Source organism: Balaenoptera borealis (assembly GCF_965194805.1).
Source record: "Balaenoptera borealis genome assembly, chromosome: 7".
Lineage (NCBI taxonomy): Eukaryota > Metazoa > Chordata > Mammalia > Artiodactyla > Balaenopteridae > Balaenoptera > Balaenoptera borealis.
Genome location: NC_138864.1, coordinates 123,880,056 through 123,892,992, shown reverse-complemented (window position 1 = coordinate 123,892,992; position 12,937 = coordinate 123,880,056). Strand labels below are relative to the sequence as shown.

Here is a 12,937-nt window from a genome sequence, read left to right as displayed (position 1 = left end):
TGTCCAGAAACCAATTCCGAAGACTCTGCTCAGCCATGACAGTTTCTAAAGGGAAAAATGGGGGACAGGAATCTCAGTGAATCATCAAAGCAAGAAGTTGGGTTCTGCATCCTTCTCCATTGTGTGCAGGCTGGCTGGCTCTCTCTTTAGATATTATCTTGCCTGTGTGATCTGCCTGCAGGATTGCCTAGGAGGCTACTGGGGGCAGAGAGCTGGTCATTCCTTAGCTACTTCATTCTTCATTCTTCGTTTAATCTAGGAAAAGGTTCAACAGGTTAGACGAGGCATGGTGTGCATTCAGGAGAGCTCAGGTCAGGAGTTAGGTTAAATTGCCTAGTGATCTCATTCCTATAATTAGGTTATTTTAAGGTTAGAGGGGAATGGAAATGGGCAAACAGGAAAGCGGCAAAAGAGCTGCTTTCAATTCCCCACTGTTAAAGATCACTCCATTTCTATGGGATTAGGGGCAAAGATTCATCTTCTATAACTTCATGCTGACATAGGGTGCCATCTTCTCAGAGTGGAAGATGTTGACATGATGGGTCTGTAGCACCTCTTTGCTGACAATTTGAGTTGCCTGTTTACATATATGAGCAGAAAAGCTACAATTCTTTGGCTGTCCACAAAGATATACATTATTATGAGCAATAATGTTAATCGCATTCTCTTGAGGGCAGTTCCTGGAATTGTGCTGGCCCTAGATTCAGTACTGCTCAAGATGGAGCAGCTTATGTCATGGCTACAGTCTGGTTGGGGAGGCGGGGCACTTCAGGGTTCTGCGTTCTGCTCCGTTCCACTTGGTCCTAAGGATCAGTATCTTGCTGACCTTGAATATCTTGTGCTTTTATATATGGCTTTATTGTTAAGCAAGCCTGCTTTGTTTCATGATGTTCCAATAGCTTTCCTGAGTGATCATTAACTTAGAGTGGTCTCCCAAAGTTGCCTAAAGTTCCCTCTCCATCCATAATCCCCTAGTGGCATTTCTAAAACTACCTGTGTAACTATCCTACTCTATCCCTATCACTGGTATTTAAAAATGGGTAAATAAAATGAATGTTAATAAGATTAAAGGAAAAGGTTTTGATAGAACATGACCTAAGGTTGGATGGTCCAAAAGGACCCCCCCAACTGGTCCCCAACATTAAAAGGCCCCAATCAAGTCCACTCTATTCACCCCAGTTTAAAATAAATAAATATGTATATCTATAATATATCTCTCTATATAAAGGGCAGAAGGAAAATTACACTGAGATACCTGAACAACGATTACCTGAGGCAGCAGTTAGGCCAGTTAGTCAAGTTTAAAGATTGACAACAGGGCCTGGGTCCCTTGGCTCAACTCCTCTCTGGGGACCCAGAGTCTTTTTTTTTTTAATTAATTAATTTTTGGTTGCATTGGTTCTTCACTGCTGTGCGCGGGCTTTCTCTAATTGTGGCGAGCGGGTGCTACTCTTCGTTGCGGTGCGCAGGCTTCTTACTGCGGCGGCTTCTCTTGTTGCGGAGTGCGGGCCCTAGGCGCACGCGGGGCAGTAGTTGTGGCTCAGGGGCTTAGTTGCTCTGCGGCATGTGGGATCTTCCCGGACCGGGGCTCGAACCTGTGCCCCTGCGTTGGCAGGCAGATTCTTAACCACTGCACCACCAGGGAAGTCCCTGGGGACCCAGAGTCTTTTATACAAAATAGATTAAATGGTTGGGGATAAAAAGAAAAAAAAACATCTAGGAGTCCTTGTAAGAACAAGCCTTGTTTTTTGTTTTTGCTGTTGTTATTACATAAATTAACCCATTTATTGTAGGCTAGCAATGTTTCAAATGGTGGCGCTTCTACTGGTCCTTCAATTCCTTCCGTCTTCTGATGGCTGACTTTACTGTGACGGCAGAAGTGGTGTCGTAGGTCCAGGCACCACCAGCTACAGTTTTCATGCGGGAACCACAGTGCGAAATGCCCACAGCTCGTCTCTTCATCTCGATTTTGCCCCAGAAGGAGCAAGAGTACTTGGCGTGCTGGCTGATTTCAATTGTCTTCACCGTTTTCCGGAGGGAGGCACCATAATGGGTCCCGTATTTACCCACCATTCTGACCTTCTTGGTGCATTTAACCATGTCGCCACCACCTAGGTCTGAGCCCAGAGAGGAGAAGACCTGTTGATTGGCTCCTAATGGAAACTAAAGGTAAAGGTATAAAATGATAACACTGAGATGAAAGTTAATAAAAATTGGTATATGTAAATAGGCTTTATATAAGATGGTTACATCTCTTTTGTTTAGTTATATTGTAGGATAGACATGTTTCACTGGGGATTACTTCCCTTGTGTGGCATTATAAGACAGAGCTTATGGACCTGCCCCTCAGGAAATATTTATTAAACCAACTAAAGGAAACTGATAGTGTTACCTGGGACTGTACAACATAAAGGAAAACTAAGAACTAATATTCAGGGGCTAATAACAGTGACAATAGAGATTTGCTCTTGGTCTAACCTGTGCACTTAAAAGAGGGTCTTTATTGAGTACCTACCGTAGGCAAGCTTTTGAAGGCATGATAAATTAAACCCTAAAGTTCTAAAACACAGAACTCTTAAATTTCAGTTTCGTTGAAAATCTTCTCACTGATATAGAAAAGCAAATTAAAGAAAATACAGTTAGGCAAATGCATTTTTAATAGCATTTACGTGACAGATGATTTCTATTACTGAAGCAAACTTGGGTCCGCTCACCCGCACAGAGTGAAGCCGATCTACTGACACTGGGTTGTGCTGGAGAAAAGCGCCATGCCGATTGTAAGGATGCCAGTACCAGGCTCCTCTCTTATGTCTTGGGAGTGGTCCCTCAGAGCTAGCTGAGGGGCTGCCTCCGGGGCCTCAAGTCCTCAGAAAGTCTGCTGAATAAAAGAGAATTCTCAACTTTTCGGTTGTGCTCTTTTTTCAGTTGACAGTGCTGTGTAAATTGTTGACAAAAGCTAGGGTCTCCAGAGAATTTCAAAGCTAAACTCCTGAGAAAGCCACAACTTCTCTAATCACTGAGACTTTCATGGTCCATCTGGGCCAGACGTGTGGGTAGGGAATGCGGAAGAGCACATTCTAGTAAATTTGCACCGCTCAGACCATGTAATGCAGGAGAGGAGTGTTTAGGCCGTTAGGAGAAACAGAAAGCAGGCAGGGGAAAAGGTAGAGGAAAAGAGAAAGGTGATAGACTAGATTCCGAGAGCTGCTCTAACAGATTATTACAAACTATGACGCTTCAAAGCAGAGACATTTATTGCTGCAGAGTTCTGGGAGTTCGCACTCAAAACGCTGGCAAAGCCACGCTCTCTGAAGGCTCCGGGGGGGGGATCCTCCCTTGTGTTTTCCCAGCTGCTGGTGGTTGCTGGCAGTCCTCGGCATTCCTTGGCTTGTAGCTGCATCACTCCAGTCTCTTTCCTCTTGCATTTTACTATAAGCAGCAAGGAGAAAGCAGACTGCACCTTCCACACTGTACTGAGAAATCTCTTCAGCTAAATATTCAAGTTCATCACTTACAAGTTCTACTCTCCACCCGGCAATAGACTGGCGCTATCCCTAGGATACACCAAGCCACGTGTCTGACTTCTCTCTTCCCCGAAGAGCCCTGCAGTCTCCCAGTGCACCCAGGAATGATGATCAGACACTGTGACTGGCTTTCTGGGCAAGATTTAGGTCATTTACTAAGGGCCTTTTGGATCCACCACAATAACCCCAAACAACAAGTAGAACTTTGGCAATGTTGGTGTGATAACAGGCACACGGAGAAAAAGCTTTCAACTTGTCAAAGCTGAAGCACCCACCAAATTATGGGGCAATATTTCTGTCTCTTTAAAGGCAAACAGTTCCTTCACTGGCTCCACCCAATCTGCTTCCTGGCTCAGAGGTTTCAGAAGGTGCAAACATTTTCCCCTCATAGTTAAAGCAAAAGCACGGGCTCAAACAGCTTCTTTGGAGAAAACTTGACAACTCCTCAACTCCTTCAAAAGGTGAGCCGGGCTGAGAAGAGGCCCCAGAGGATAGAGCTGCGAGGGGCAGTAGGATACAGGGAGTCCGCGCGGGGCTGGGCTGTGGCCCGAGAAGGGACCAGGTGGTGTGCAGGCAACGCAGGAAGGAGGATGCTGCCAGAGTGCTGGTGGTGGAGGGGAGAGAGGGGAGGAAAGACGTTTATGAGCATAATGTCCATACACCTCATATTCAACAGGACAAACCTTAGCTGAAAACTGCACCGTCTATCTAGGTGCTGTTGTGATGGACATTGAGTACCACTTGATAACCCAGAGTTTTCCCTTAATAGGAAATGAGTGTCCCCAAGGCAGGTCTTTAGAGCTGGAAGGCAATTCAGAGGCCACCCAGTCTAAACCCCTGTTTCTTGTTTTTAGTTTAATTTTTATTTTATATTGGAGTAGAGTTGATTTGCAATGTTGTGTAACTTTCAGGTATACAGCTCAGTGATTCCGTTATACATATACGTATATCCATTCTTTTTCAGATTCTTTTCCCATAAAGGTTATTACAGAATATTGAGTAGAGTTCCCTGTGCTATACAGTAGGCCCTTGTTGATTTTCCTGAAAGAGGATCAGAACCCCTGAGAGCATGGTGACTCTCCAGGGATTACCCAGGTCACTAATGACACAGGAAATCTAGAATTCACTTTGAATTCTTTCCGACACTTCACAGAGAGAAGCTGTGTCCCTAATAGGGTGACCTATGAGTTGCGGAGCAAGTGCTATGCAGAGAGGATTAGCTATTCTAAAAAAAACATGTATGTGAGACCCCCTTCCTTGCCTTCCCTAATTATAGGCTTGCTAACCAGTTCACCATTCGGGAAAGAGTGTGGACTGTCTTCCCCTCATCTGCCTCTGACCTGATGTAGACTACAGAATGATGGGTCTGAGAAGGAACAAGAAGAGGCCGTAGTGTGCAGTGCTTAAGAGTGAGCGCGGTAGTCAGACAGCCTTTGAATTGGACCCCTCTCTGTTCAACACCTATTGGCACAATGACCTTGGGCAAGTGTCTCAGAATTCTTGAGCCACATCAGTCTCCTCATTTAAAAAACTCAGGTAATAAAGTTAGCTTCCTTGCAGGTTAGTTTTGCGAGTAAGTGAGACACAACTGACCATTGAACAACACAGATTTGAATTGTGCGGGTCCACTTATATGTGGATTTTTTTCAATAAATGCACATTCAACTCTCCATATCCCTGGTTGTACATTGGCAGATTCAACCAAAGAGGATGGAAATTTCCATCCAAGGTAGTTTGAATCTGCCAGTATGAAAACCCGATATGGAGGGCCAACTGTACTAGCCATTTTACATGAGATATTTGAGCATCTGCAGATTTTGGAACATGTTGGGGTCTTGGAATCAATCCCCCCTCCATATTGATATGGAGGGATGACTCTAATATACAAAACATATTTATTAGTGTGCTTGGTATCCAGTATACATTCAGTAGCGGTTACACTACACCCAGGTTATTTTTTTTATTGTGGAATTTTTTTTTAACTTATTGAAAGATAAAGGGAATAATATAAGGAACTTCCATGTACCTATACCAAGCTTCAACAATTATCAGTTTATGCCAGTCCTGTTTCATTTATATACTCACCACTCCCCAGCCACCCCAGATTTCTCTGAAGCAAATGTCAGACCTTGTGTCACTTTATCAGTAAATATTTGAGTATGTATGTCTGAAAGATAAAGACCATTTTAAAAAATTACCATAATCAGACTTCAAAAAGCAATGAGAATTTCTAGAAAATTACCAGTTATATTCACATTACCCTGATTGTCTCATAATTTTAAAAATTGTTTGAAGTTGCGCCCAAATGAGGTCCATAAATTGCAATTCATTGATATCTCTTAAATTTAACTTAACACATAGGTTTCTACCTTCCTTGTTTCTTGCTGTAAAATTTCTTTAAGAAAGGGGAAGTCTTTTGTCCAACAGAATTGGAAGTGTACACTTTGTTGATTACACCCCAAAACGTCACTTGTCATGCTCTTCTAGTTCCAGTGTTTTGTGTGCATTCTGTTTAGGGAGAAGCTTGGTCAGATTAAAGCTTGGCTGGTGTTTTGGTGGGAGTACTTCACAAGTGCAGTTGTTAATGTCAATCAGAAGGCACATAATGTTTGGTTGTCTCAGATATTAATGATTACCTTGAGTATACGTTTCCTTAAGGGTCACAAATTATGATATTCTAATTCTATCATTCTTTCTTCATTTATTAGATGGAATAATCCTATAAAAAGAAACTTCCCCTCAACAATTCTTTCATTTCCACGAGGCACAGTTATATAAGAAAGACAAGATAAATGCTTTGTTCTTTCCCTTTGTCAACGTTCAGAATGACATACTCCTAACATACTCCAAAGCGAACAACTGACTTCTTCTAAGAAGATGGCATTGCTATGAACACATAGATTTTAACTTATTTGATATATTTCAATCCCTTGGGATCATTATTCTTATTGATGCTCAAACTGCCTCATCTTTGTCCCGTGGGGGATCGTCTTCAAGTTGGCTCTTAAGTCCTTTTGATGCGATCCTAGTAATTTTTTTCATAGCATCCTTGCTGTCTAGTATGACAAGACGGTCTATGCTCAACTCGTACATTGCCTGGCCCAGACCTGGAATCCATGCTTTCTCCTGAGAGCCCTGAATTTCTGGTGGGAAATGGCATTTGAAGGTTACAATCTGCACGAAGGGTGCTCACTGTTACTGAGCTCATCATTGTTTTTATGCCTTTTCAATGGATTTCAAAACTATAGAAACACACACACGCACATACACACAACTAAGAGTAGGATTCCCGAAAACAATTTTTTGCAGGTTTTTTTGGGGGGGGGGTGGTGCTTAACTATATCCTACTGGGGATGGACAAAGAAATTACTGCATTGTCAAGTCTCTAGGACCAATTTTTTTGTGGTTCATCCACCACACAAAGTACAATCTGGCTAGTTTGTTTCATTTGCTTTGGATTTTTACTAGTATTTTGAAATATAATTTTTGCTGTATAATATATGCTTTCAAGATCAAATCTATGAAATCTAAGTATATCCAAAGTAGTCTAGTTCCCAGCTTCTATCCCCAGCTTCCCTCCACCCTGTTTCTTCCATCCCCATATACGTAACTTTTTTGTCTGCTTTCTTTTCCGATAATCCTGCCATTGTTTTTACGTATGAATGAAAAAATATACATATTACCTTTTATCTATGTAGGCCCCAGTCCTCCTTGTTAGAGAAATGATAGTAAACTCTACATTATTTTTTTCACTTGGCTTTTTTTGCTTAATGATATATCCTGGAGATGTCTCCATACCTGGATATAAAGATATATCTCATTCCGTTTTACAGTTGGCTAGTACTGCACTGCGTGAATATACCTTAGTTTATTCAACCAGGCCCATACTGATGGGCATTTGATAGGTTTTTGGTCTTTTGCTATTTCAAATAGTGGTGCAGTAAACAGCCTTCTGCATAATTTGTTTCTGTATTTTTGTCAGTGTACCTTTGGGATAAATCCCAAAATTGAGGTTGATAATCAAAGGGTAAATGCACATGTACTTTTGCAAGATATTGCTAACTTCTCCTCTAGATGTTTTAGACTGCTTTTCCATTCGCACTAGCCATGTGGGAGAGCACCTGTTTCCCCTACACCTTTTACCAATATATTATGCCAGCAAACTTTTGGATTTTTGCCAAACCTGTAGGTGAGAAATAGTATCTTAGTGTAATATTAAATAATTAATTTAATTTTTCTATGTTTTGATATATTTTTCTCTATTACGAGTGAATGTTAATCTCTTTTTATATATTCAAAGGATATTTACATTTTTTTCTTTGAACTGTTTATTTATATCTTTCTCCATTTTTTATCGAGTTGCTGGTCTTTTGTTTCTCTACTTTTAGATATTCTTTGTTTTTATTTTTAATTTTGTAATTCAAGTATAGTTGATTTACAATACTGTGTTAGTGTTAGGTGTACAGCAAAGTAATTCAGTTATATATTTTGTTTTTCTGATTCTTTTGCATTATAGGTTATTACAAGATATTGAATATAGTTCCCTGTGCTATACAGCAAATCCTTGTTGCTTTTGTATTTTATATATAGTGGTATGTATCCATAAATCCCATACTCCTAATTTATCCCTCTTCCGCCACTTTCCCCTTTGGTAATCAGAAGTTTGTTTTCTATGTGTGTGAGTCTGTTTCTGTTTTGTAAATAAGTTTATTTGTATTTTTTTTAGATTCCACATGTAAGTGATACCATATGATATTTGTCTTTCCTTGTGTGACTTACTTCTCTCAATATGATAATCTCTAGGCCCATCCATGTAGCTGCAAATGGCATTATTTCATTTTATTTGTGGCTGAGTAATATTCCATTGTATACATGTACCACATCTTCTTTATCCATTCATCTGTCAGTGGACATTTAGGTTGTTTCCATGTCTTGGCTATTGTAAATGGTGCTGCTGAGAACATAGGGGCGCATGTATCTTTTCAAATTAGAGTTTTGTCCAGATATGTGCCCAGGAGTGGGATTGCTGGATCCTCTGGTAACTCTATTTTTAGTTTTTTGTGGATCCTCCATACTGTTCTCCATAGCGGCTGCACCAAATTACATTCCTACCAGCAGTGTGGGAAGGTCCCCCTCTCTCCACATTTTCTCCAGCATTTATTGTTTGTAGACTTTTTGATCATGGCCATTCTGACTGCTCTGAGGTGATACATCATTGTAGCTTTGATTTGCATTTCTTCAATGTTTAGTGATGCTGAGCATCTTTTCATGTGGTTGTTGGCCATCTGTATAGATATTCTTTGTGTAAAAGGAAAATTGCCCCTTGCCCCTCTTTTATAGAAGTTGGAAAAAAGAATTTTCCCCTAGTTTGACATTTGTGTTTTAATTTGTGTATGGATTGTTTATTTGTTTGTTTGCCTCACATTATCTTTTTGATTTTTATGTAATCAAATTTAGGAGTCTTTTTCCTTACTCTATTTCAAATCTTAGAAATATATTCCCCAACCCCAGGTTACAAAGATTTATCCATGTTTCTTCTATTATCATATGGATTTTTTTTACATTTAAATTTCTAATCTATTTGGAATTTGAATGGCATCAGGAAGTGGATGCAGTTTTATCTTTTTCTGTATTGTTATCTCAGTGTTGCTTATTAGTCCATCTTTTTTCCCATTGATGTGAGATGCTGCCTTATTGAATATAAATATAACATGATATAATTGAATTGAATATAAATGAATATAGTGTGATCAGTTTGGTCTACTCCTGAATCTTCTGTTTTTGTTTCACTGTTCTCTCTATTCGTGCACCAACACCATACTGCTTTAATTATAGGAACTATAATGTTCTACTATCTGGTAGAGCTAGTCTTCCCTCCTTTTTCTTTTCTTGATTGCCAAGGCTAATTTTCTGTTTTCTTCATCCAAATGAACTTCATAATCAACTATTTTAGTTGCATGAAAAAAAAGCGATGAAAAAAAATTTTAATATATATTTATGTAAAATCATGTTAAAGAAGTATCTATTCATTTAAATTTTATGATTTAAACATGAATCAGTGTTGGGCTTCCCTGGTGGCACAGTGGTTAAGAATCCGCCTGCCAATGCAGGGAACACGGGTTCAAGCCCTGGTATGGGAAGATCCCACATGTCGTGGAGCAGCTAAGCCCATGCACCACAACTACTGAGCCTGCGCTCTAGAGCCCGTGAGCCACAGCTACTGAAGCCCGTGTGCCTAGAACCCATGCTCTGCAACAAGAGAAGCAACTGCAATGAGAAGCCTGCACACCGCAATGAAAAATAGCCCCTGGTCACCGCAACTGGAGAACGCCTGTGTGCAGCAAGAAAGACCCAATGCAGCCAAAAATAAATACATACATAAATAAATTTATATAAAAAAAAAAGAACGTGAATCAGTGTTGAATTTGGCCAAATGTCTTTTTTGCACCTAGTTCCTTTTCTTCTTAACCTATTAGTGGGATGTGTTACAACAATTTCCTCATGTTGAACCACCCTAGTATTTCTGAAACAGTAATACTTAATCAAGGTGTATTGCTTTTTAGTGTCTAATAATTTATTTAGGATTTTTGAATCAATACTCACACATGAGACATGTGTATCGCTTTATTTGTTGGTGAAATCGTGGTTAGCTTTTAGGATCAACATTACACTTGCTTCATAGAAAGAGCTGAACGTTTTCCTTTCTTTTTATGTGATCAGGAATTGTTTAAGTAGCACTGAGATTATCAGATCTTCAAAGGTTTCAATTAATTCCATGTGAAATCATCTGGACATGACTCTTTTGTGGGGATACTCTTTAAGTACTTTGTTATTTCTTCCACAGCAATTGAGCTGTTTATGCATAATAGAATATTACACATTTTCAGGGAGGAAAAGAAAGAAAAAAAAAGAGAGTTGGGAATGGTTCTCACTTGCCCAAATTGACCCTTTTTCCCTCTCCTTCCTTTTCTTAAGATCTTGTGGGTACCTAAGCCCCACGGCCTCTTGATATAAACATGGCTGATGCCCAGGACAACGCTCTGAGGATCGTGCTGGTCGGGAAGACTGGAAGTGGGAAAAGTGCCACAGGAAACACCATCCTCGGGGGAAACGTATTCAAGTCTAGGCTTGCTGCCCAGGCTGTTACCAAAACTTGTCAGAAAGCATCCCGGAAATGGGAGGGGAGAGACCTTCTCGTTGTTGACACCCCAGGGCTCTTCGACACCAAGGAGAGCCTGAGCACCACCTGCAGGGAAATCAGCCGCTGTGTCCTCGCCTCCTGCCCCGGACCTCACGCCATCGTCTTGGTCATGCAGCTGGGCCGCTACACGGACGAAGAGCAGAAAACCGTGGCGTTGATCAAGGCTGTGTTTGGGGAAGCAGCCATGAAGCACATGATCATCTTGTTCACTCGCAAAGAGGAGCTGGACGACCACAGCCTAAGCGACTTTGTGCGGGGTGCGGATGTAAAGCTACGAAGCATCCTCGAGGAGTGTGGAGACCGCTGCTGCGCCTTCAGTAACAGGAGTTCAGACCAGGCTGAGAAGGAAGCTCAGGTGCGGGAGCTGGTGGAGCTGATAGAGAAGATGGTGCAGAACAACCAGGGGGCTTACTTTTCCGACGCCATATACAAGGACACGGAGGAAAAGCTGAGAAAGCGGGAGGAAGTCTTGAAGAAAATCTACGCTGATCAGTTAGGAAAGGAGATTAAACTACTTCAAAAGGAATATGCCCATAGACCACAGGAAGAAAAGGAGGAACAAATAAAATTGCTAATGAAGAAGCATGATGAACGAATGAAAAATATAAGGGAAGAAGCCGAGGAGAATTTATTTCAAATTGTTTTCAAGGGGATTAAAAATATTCTTTCAAAAGTATGGCAAATGTTTTGGTAGTGTAAATTGTATTTTTACTTCTCAATTTACTATAAGTTGTTAATATGGTAGTTTGCATTTTCCAAAGAGGGCTAAAACCATATCTTCTTTCTGACTTCTTCTTACAATCTGACCTTGTTACTCTTTCCATTGAGTTATGGGTCTATGTCCCCTGCCTTGAAATTGGATGGACTTTGTGACTGCTTCGATAAATTCTGGGTGTTTGAAGCAACACCATGTGACTTCCAAGGTTAGAAAAGGAAAATGCCTCCTTGCTGTCTCGGGGTGCTTGCCCTTGGAATTTGGCCACCATGTTGTGAGGAAGCCCAAGTCACCCGCATGAAGAGGACTTGAAGTCACTGGCCCACTCCCCTGGCTGATATTTCAGCTGCCCGCCAAAAGCAGCTTGCCAGCCATGCAAGCGAGGCGACACCAAAGTGCATTCTCCAGTTGCCTACTGATGAAGCTGCAAAGAGCAAACGTGAGCCATCCCCACAGTGTCCTGCCCAAATTGCAGATTCATGAGAAAAATAAATGATTGTTGTTGTTTTAAACCACTAAGTTTGGGGATGGTTTGTTATGCAGTGAGAGCTAACCAGAATGAAATATCTTCCCAGCACATTCCCCAAGACTCCCGGCTCCCCGCTGTCCTTCTACACGATGCCAGTGAATGTAAGAGGTTATGAAATTGACATAAGCAGGCAATGATCTATTTCAGAGAGTTCAAAGAGTCAATTTAGGAAACTTCAAATAAGAAACCCTGCATACGTTAAGTGTCAGCACCACTGATAATGTGTCTTATTTCAATCCACATCTATGAGTACTTTGTTAGTGAAGCATCAGTCTTCTCTGGCACCATTACTCTGTGGTTCATGGAGATGTGGAGGTTGATAAATCCTCTTATTGTGTTTTTCTCTCTCTTTTTTTATTAAGGTACCATCCTAACTTAAAATGCCCCTGCTGTCCCTTAGAAATCTCTTCTGTGCCAAATATTTTTCTTGCCTCTGCAGATCCACAGTTCACCCTTCTTTCACTCTAGCTTTTTGCCTGGGACGCTGATCTAAATGGACTACGTCAGTGGGATCTCTTGCTCTCTGACTTCTGCTTGGTTTCTGCCAATGGGAAATCCAAGCAGGAGAGCTCTCGACGGTAGAAAAGCAAGGTCAGGGTATCTGTTTTCCTGCCTCTCTCCCTGCAGGGGCATCTCCCACTAGCTGCAGTCCTAAGCCGAAGCTCATAACTCCTCCCCTGGAGGCTCTCTACCCAGCTCTCCTTCTGGGCTCCAGCTTTTGTTCACCCCTTAGGGTAAGGATGTAATTTCCTCGCTGTTCCTAGCCCTCTCCCTTGTCATTTCCAACCCCTGTGTCCACAGCTTGTAGGAAGCCCCTTCACTAGGCTCTCCTCCAACTACTTCATTATACTAAGCCATCTGTTTTCTGCTGGAATCTTGATTGATAACATCTTATGATACCTACTTCTTTTTCTCTTTCAGAGCATTCCCTGACTTTTGTTGTTGTTGTTGTTGTTTTTCAATTCACT

At 41.3% G+C, this 12,937-nt stretch overlaps 1 protein-coding gene and 1 pseudogene across 3 annotated transcripts; one reads left to right on the top strand and one right to left on the bottom strand.

Annotated features, from left to right (window-relative positions):
* Window positions 1-1,760: 1,760 nt before the first annotated feature.
* On the bottom strand, window positions 1,761-2,635 carry LOC309632046 (large ribosomal subunit protein eL43 pseudogene; annotated as a pseudogene). Its single transcript has one exon. The product of its transcript is annotated as a large ribosomal subunit protein eL43 pseudogene (transcript).
* LOC309632041 (GTPase IMAP family member 7-like) lies at window positions 2,149-11,952 on the top strand. Of its 2 annotated transcripts, none has more exons than XM_082399103.1 (3): window positions 2,149-2,169; window positions 3,834-3,985; window positions 10,500-11,952. In XM_082399103.1, the coding sequence occupies exon 3, from the start codon at window positions 10,541-10,543 to the stop codon at window positions 11,417-11,419; it is 879 nt and encodes a 292-aa protein (XP_082255229.1). In that variant the 5' UTR covers window positions 2,149-2,169; window positions 3,834-3,985; window positions 10,500-10,540; the 3' UTR covers window positions 11,420-11,952. The 2 variants fall into 2 exon arrangements, with proteins under 2 accessions (XP_082255229.1, XP_082255230.1); XM_082399104.1 differs by lacking the exon at window positions 2,149-2,169 and adding an exon at window positions 4,801-5,060 and having other exon boundaries at window positions 3,328-3,985.
* The last annotated feature ends 985 nt before the right edge of the window (window positions 11,953-12,937 follow it).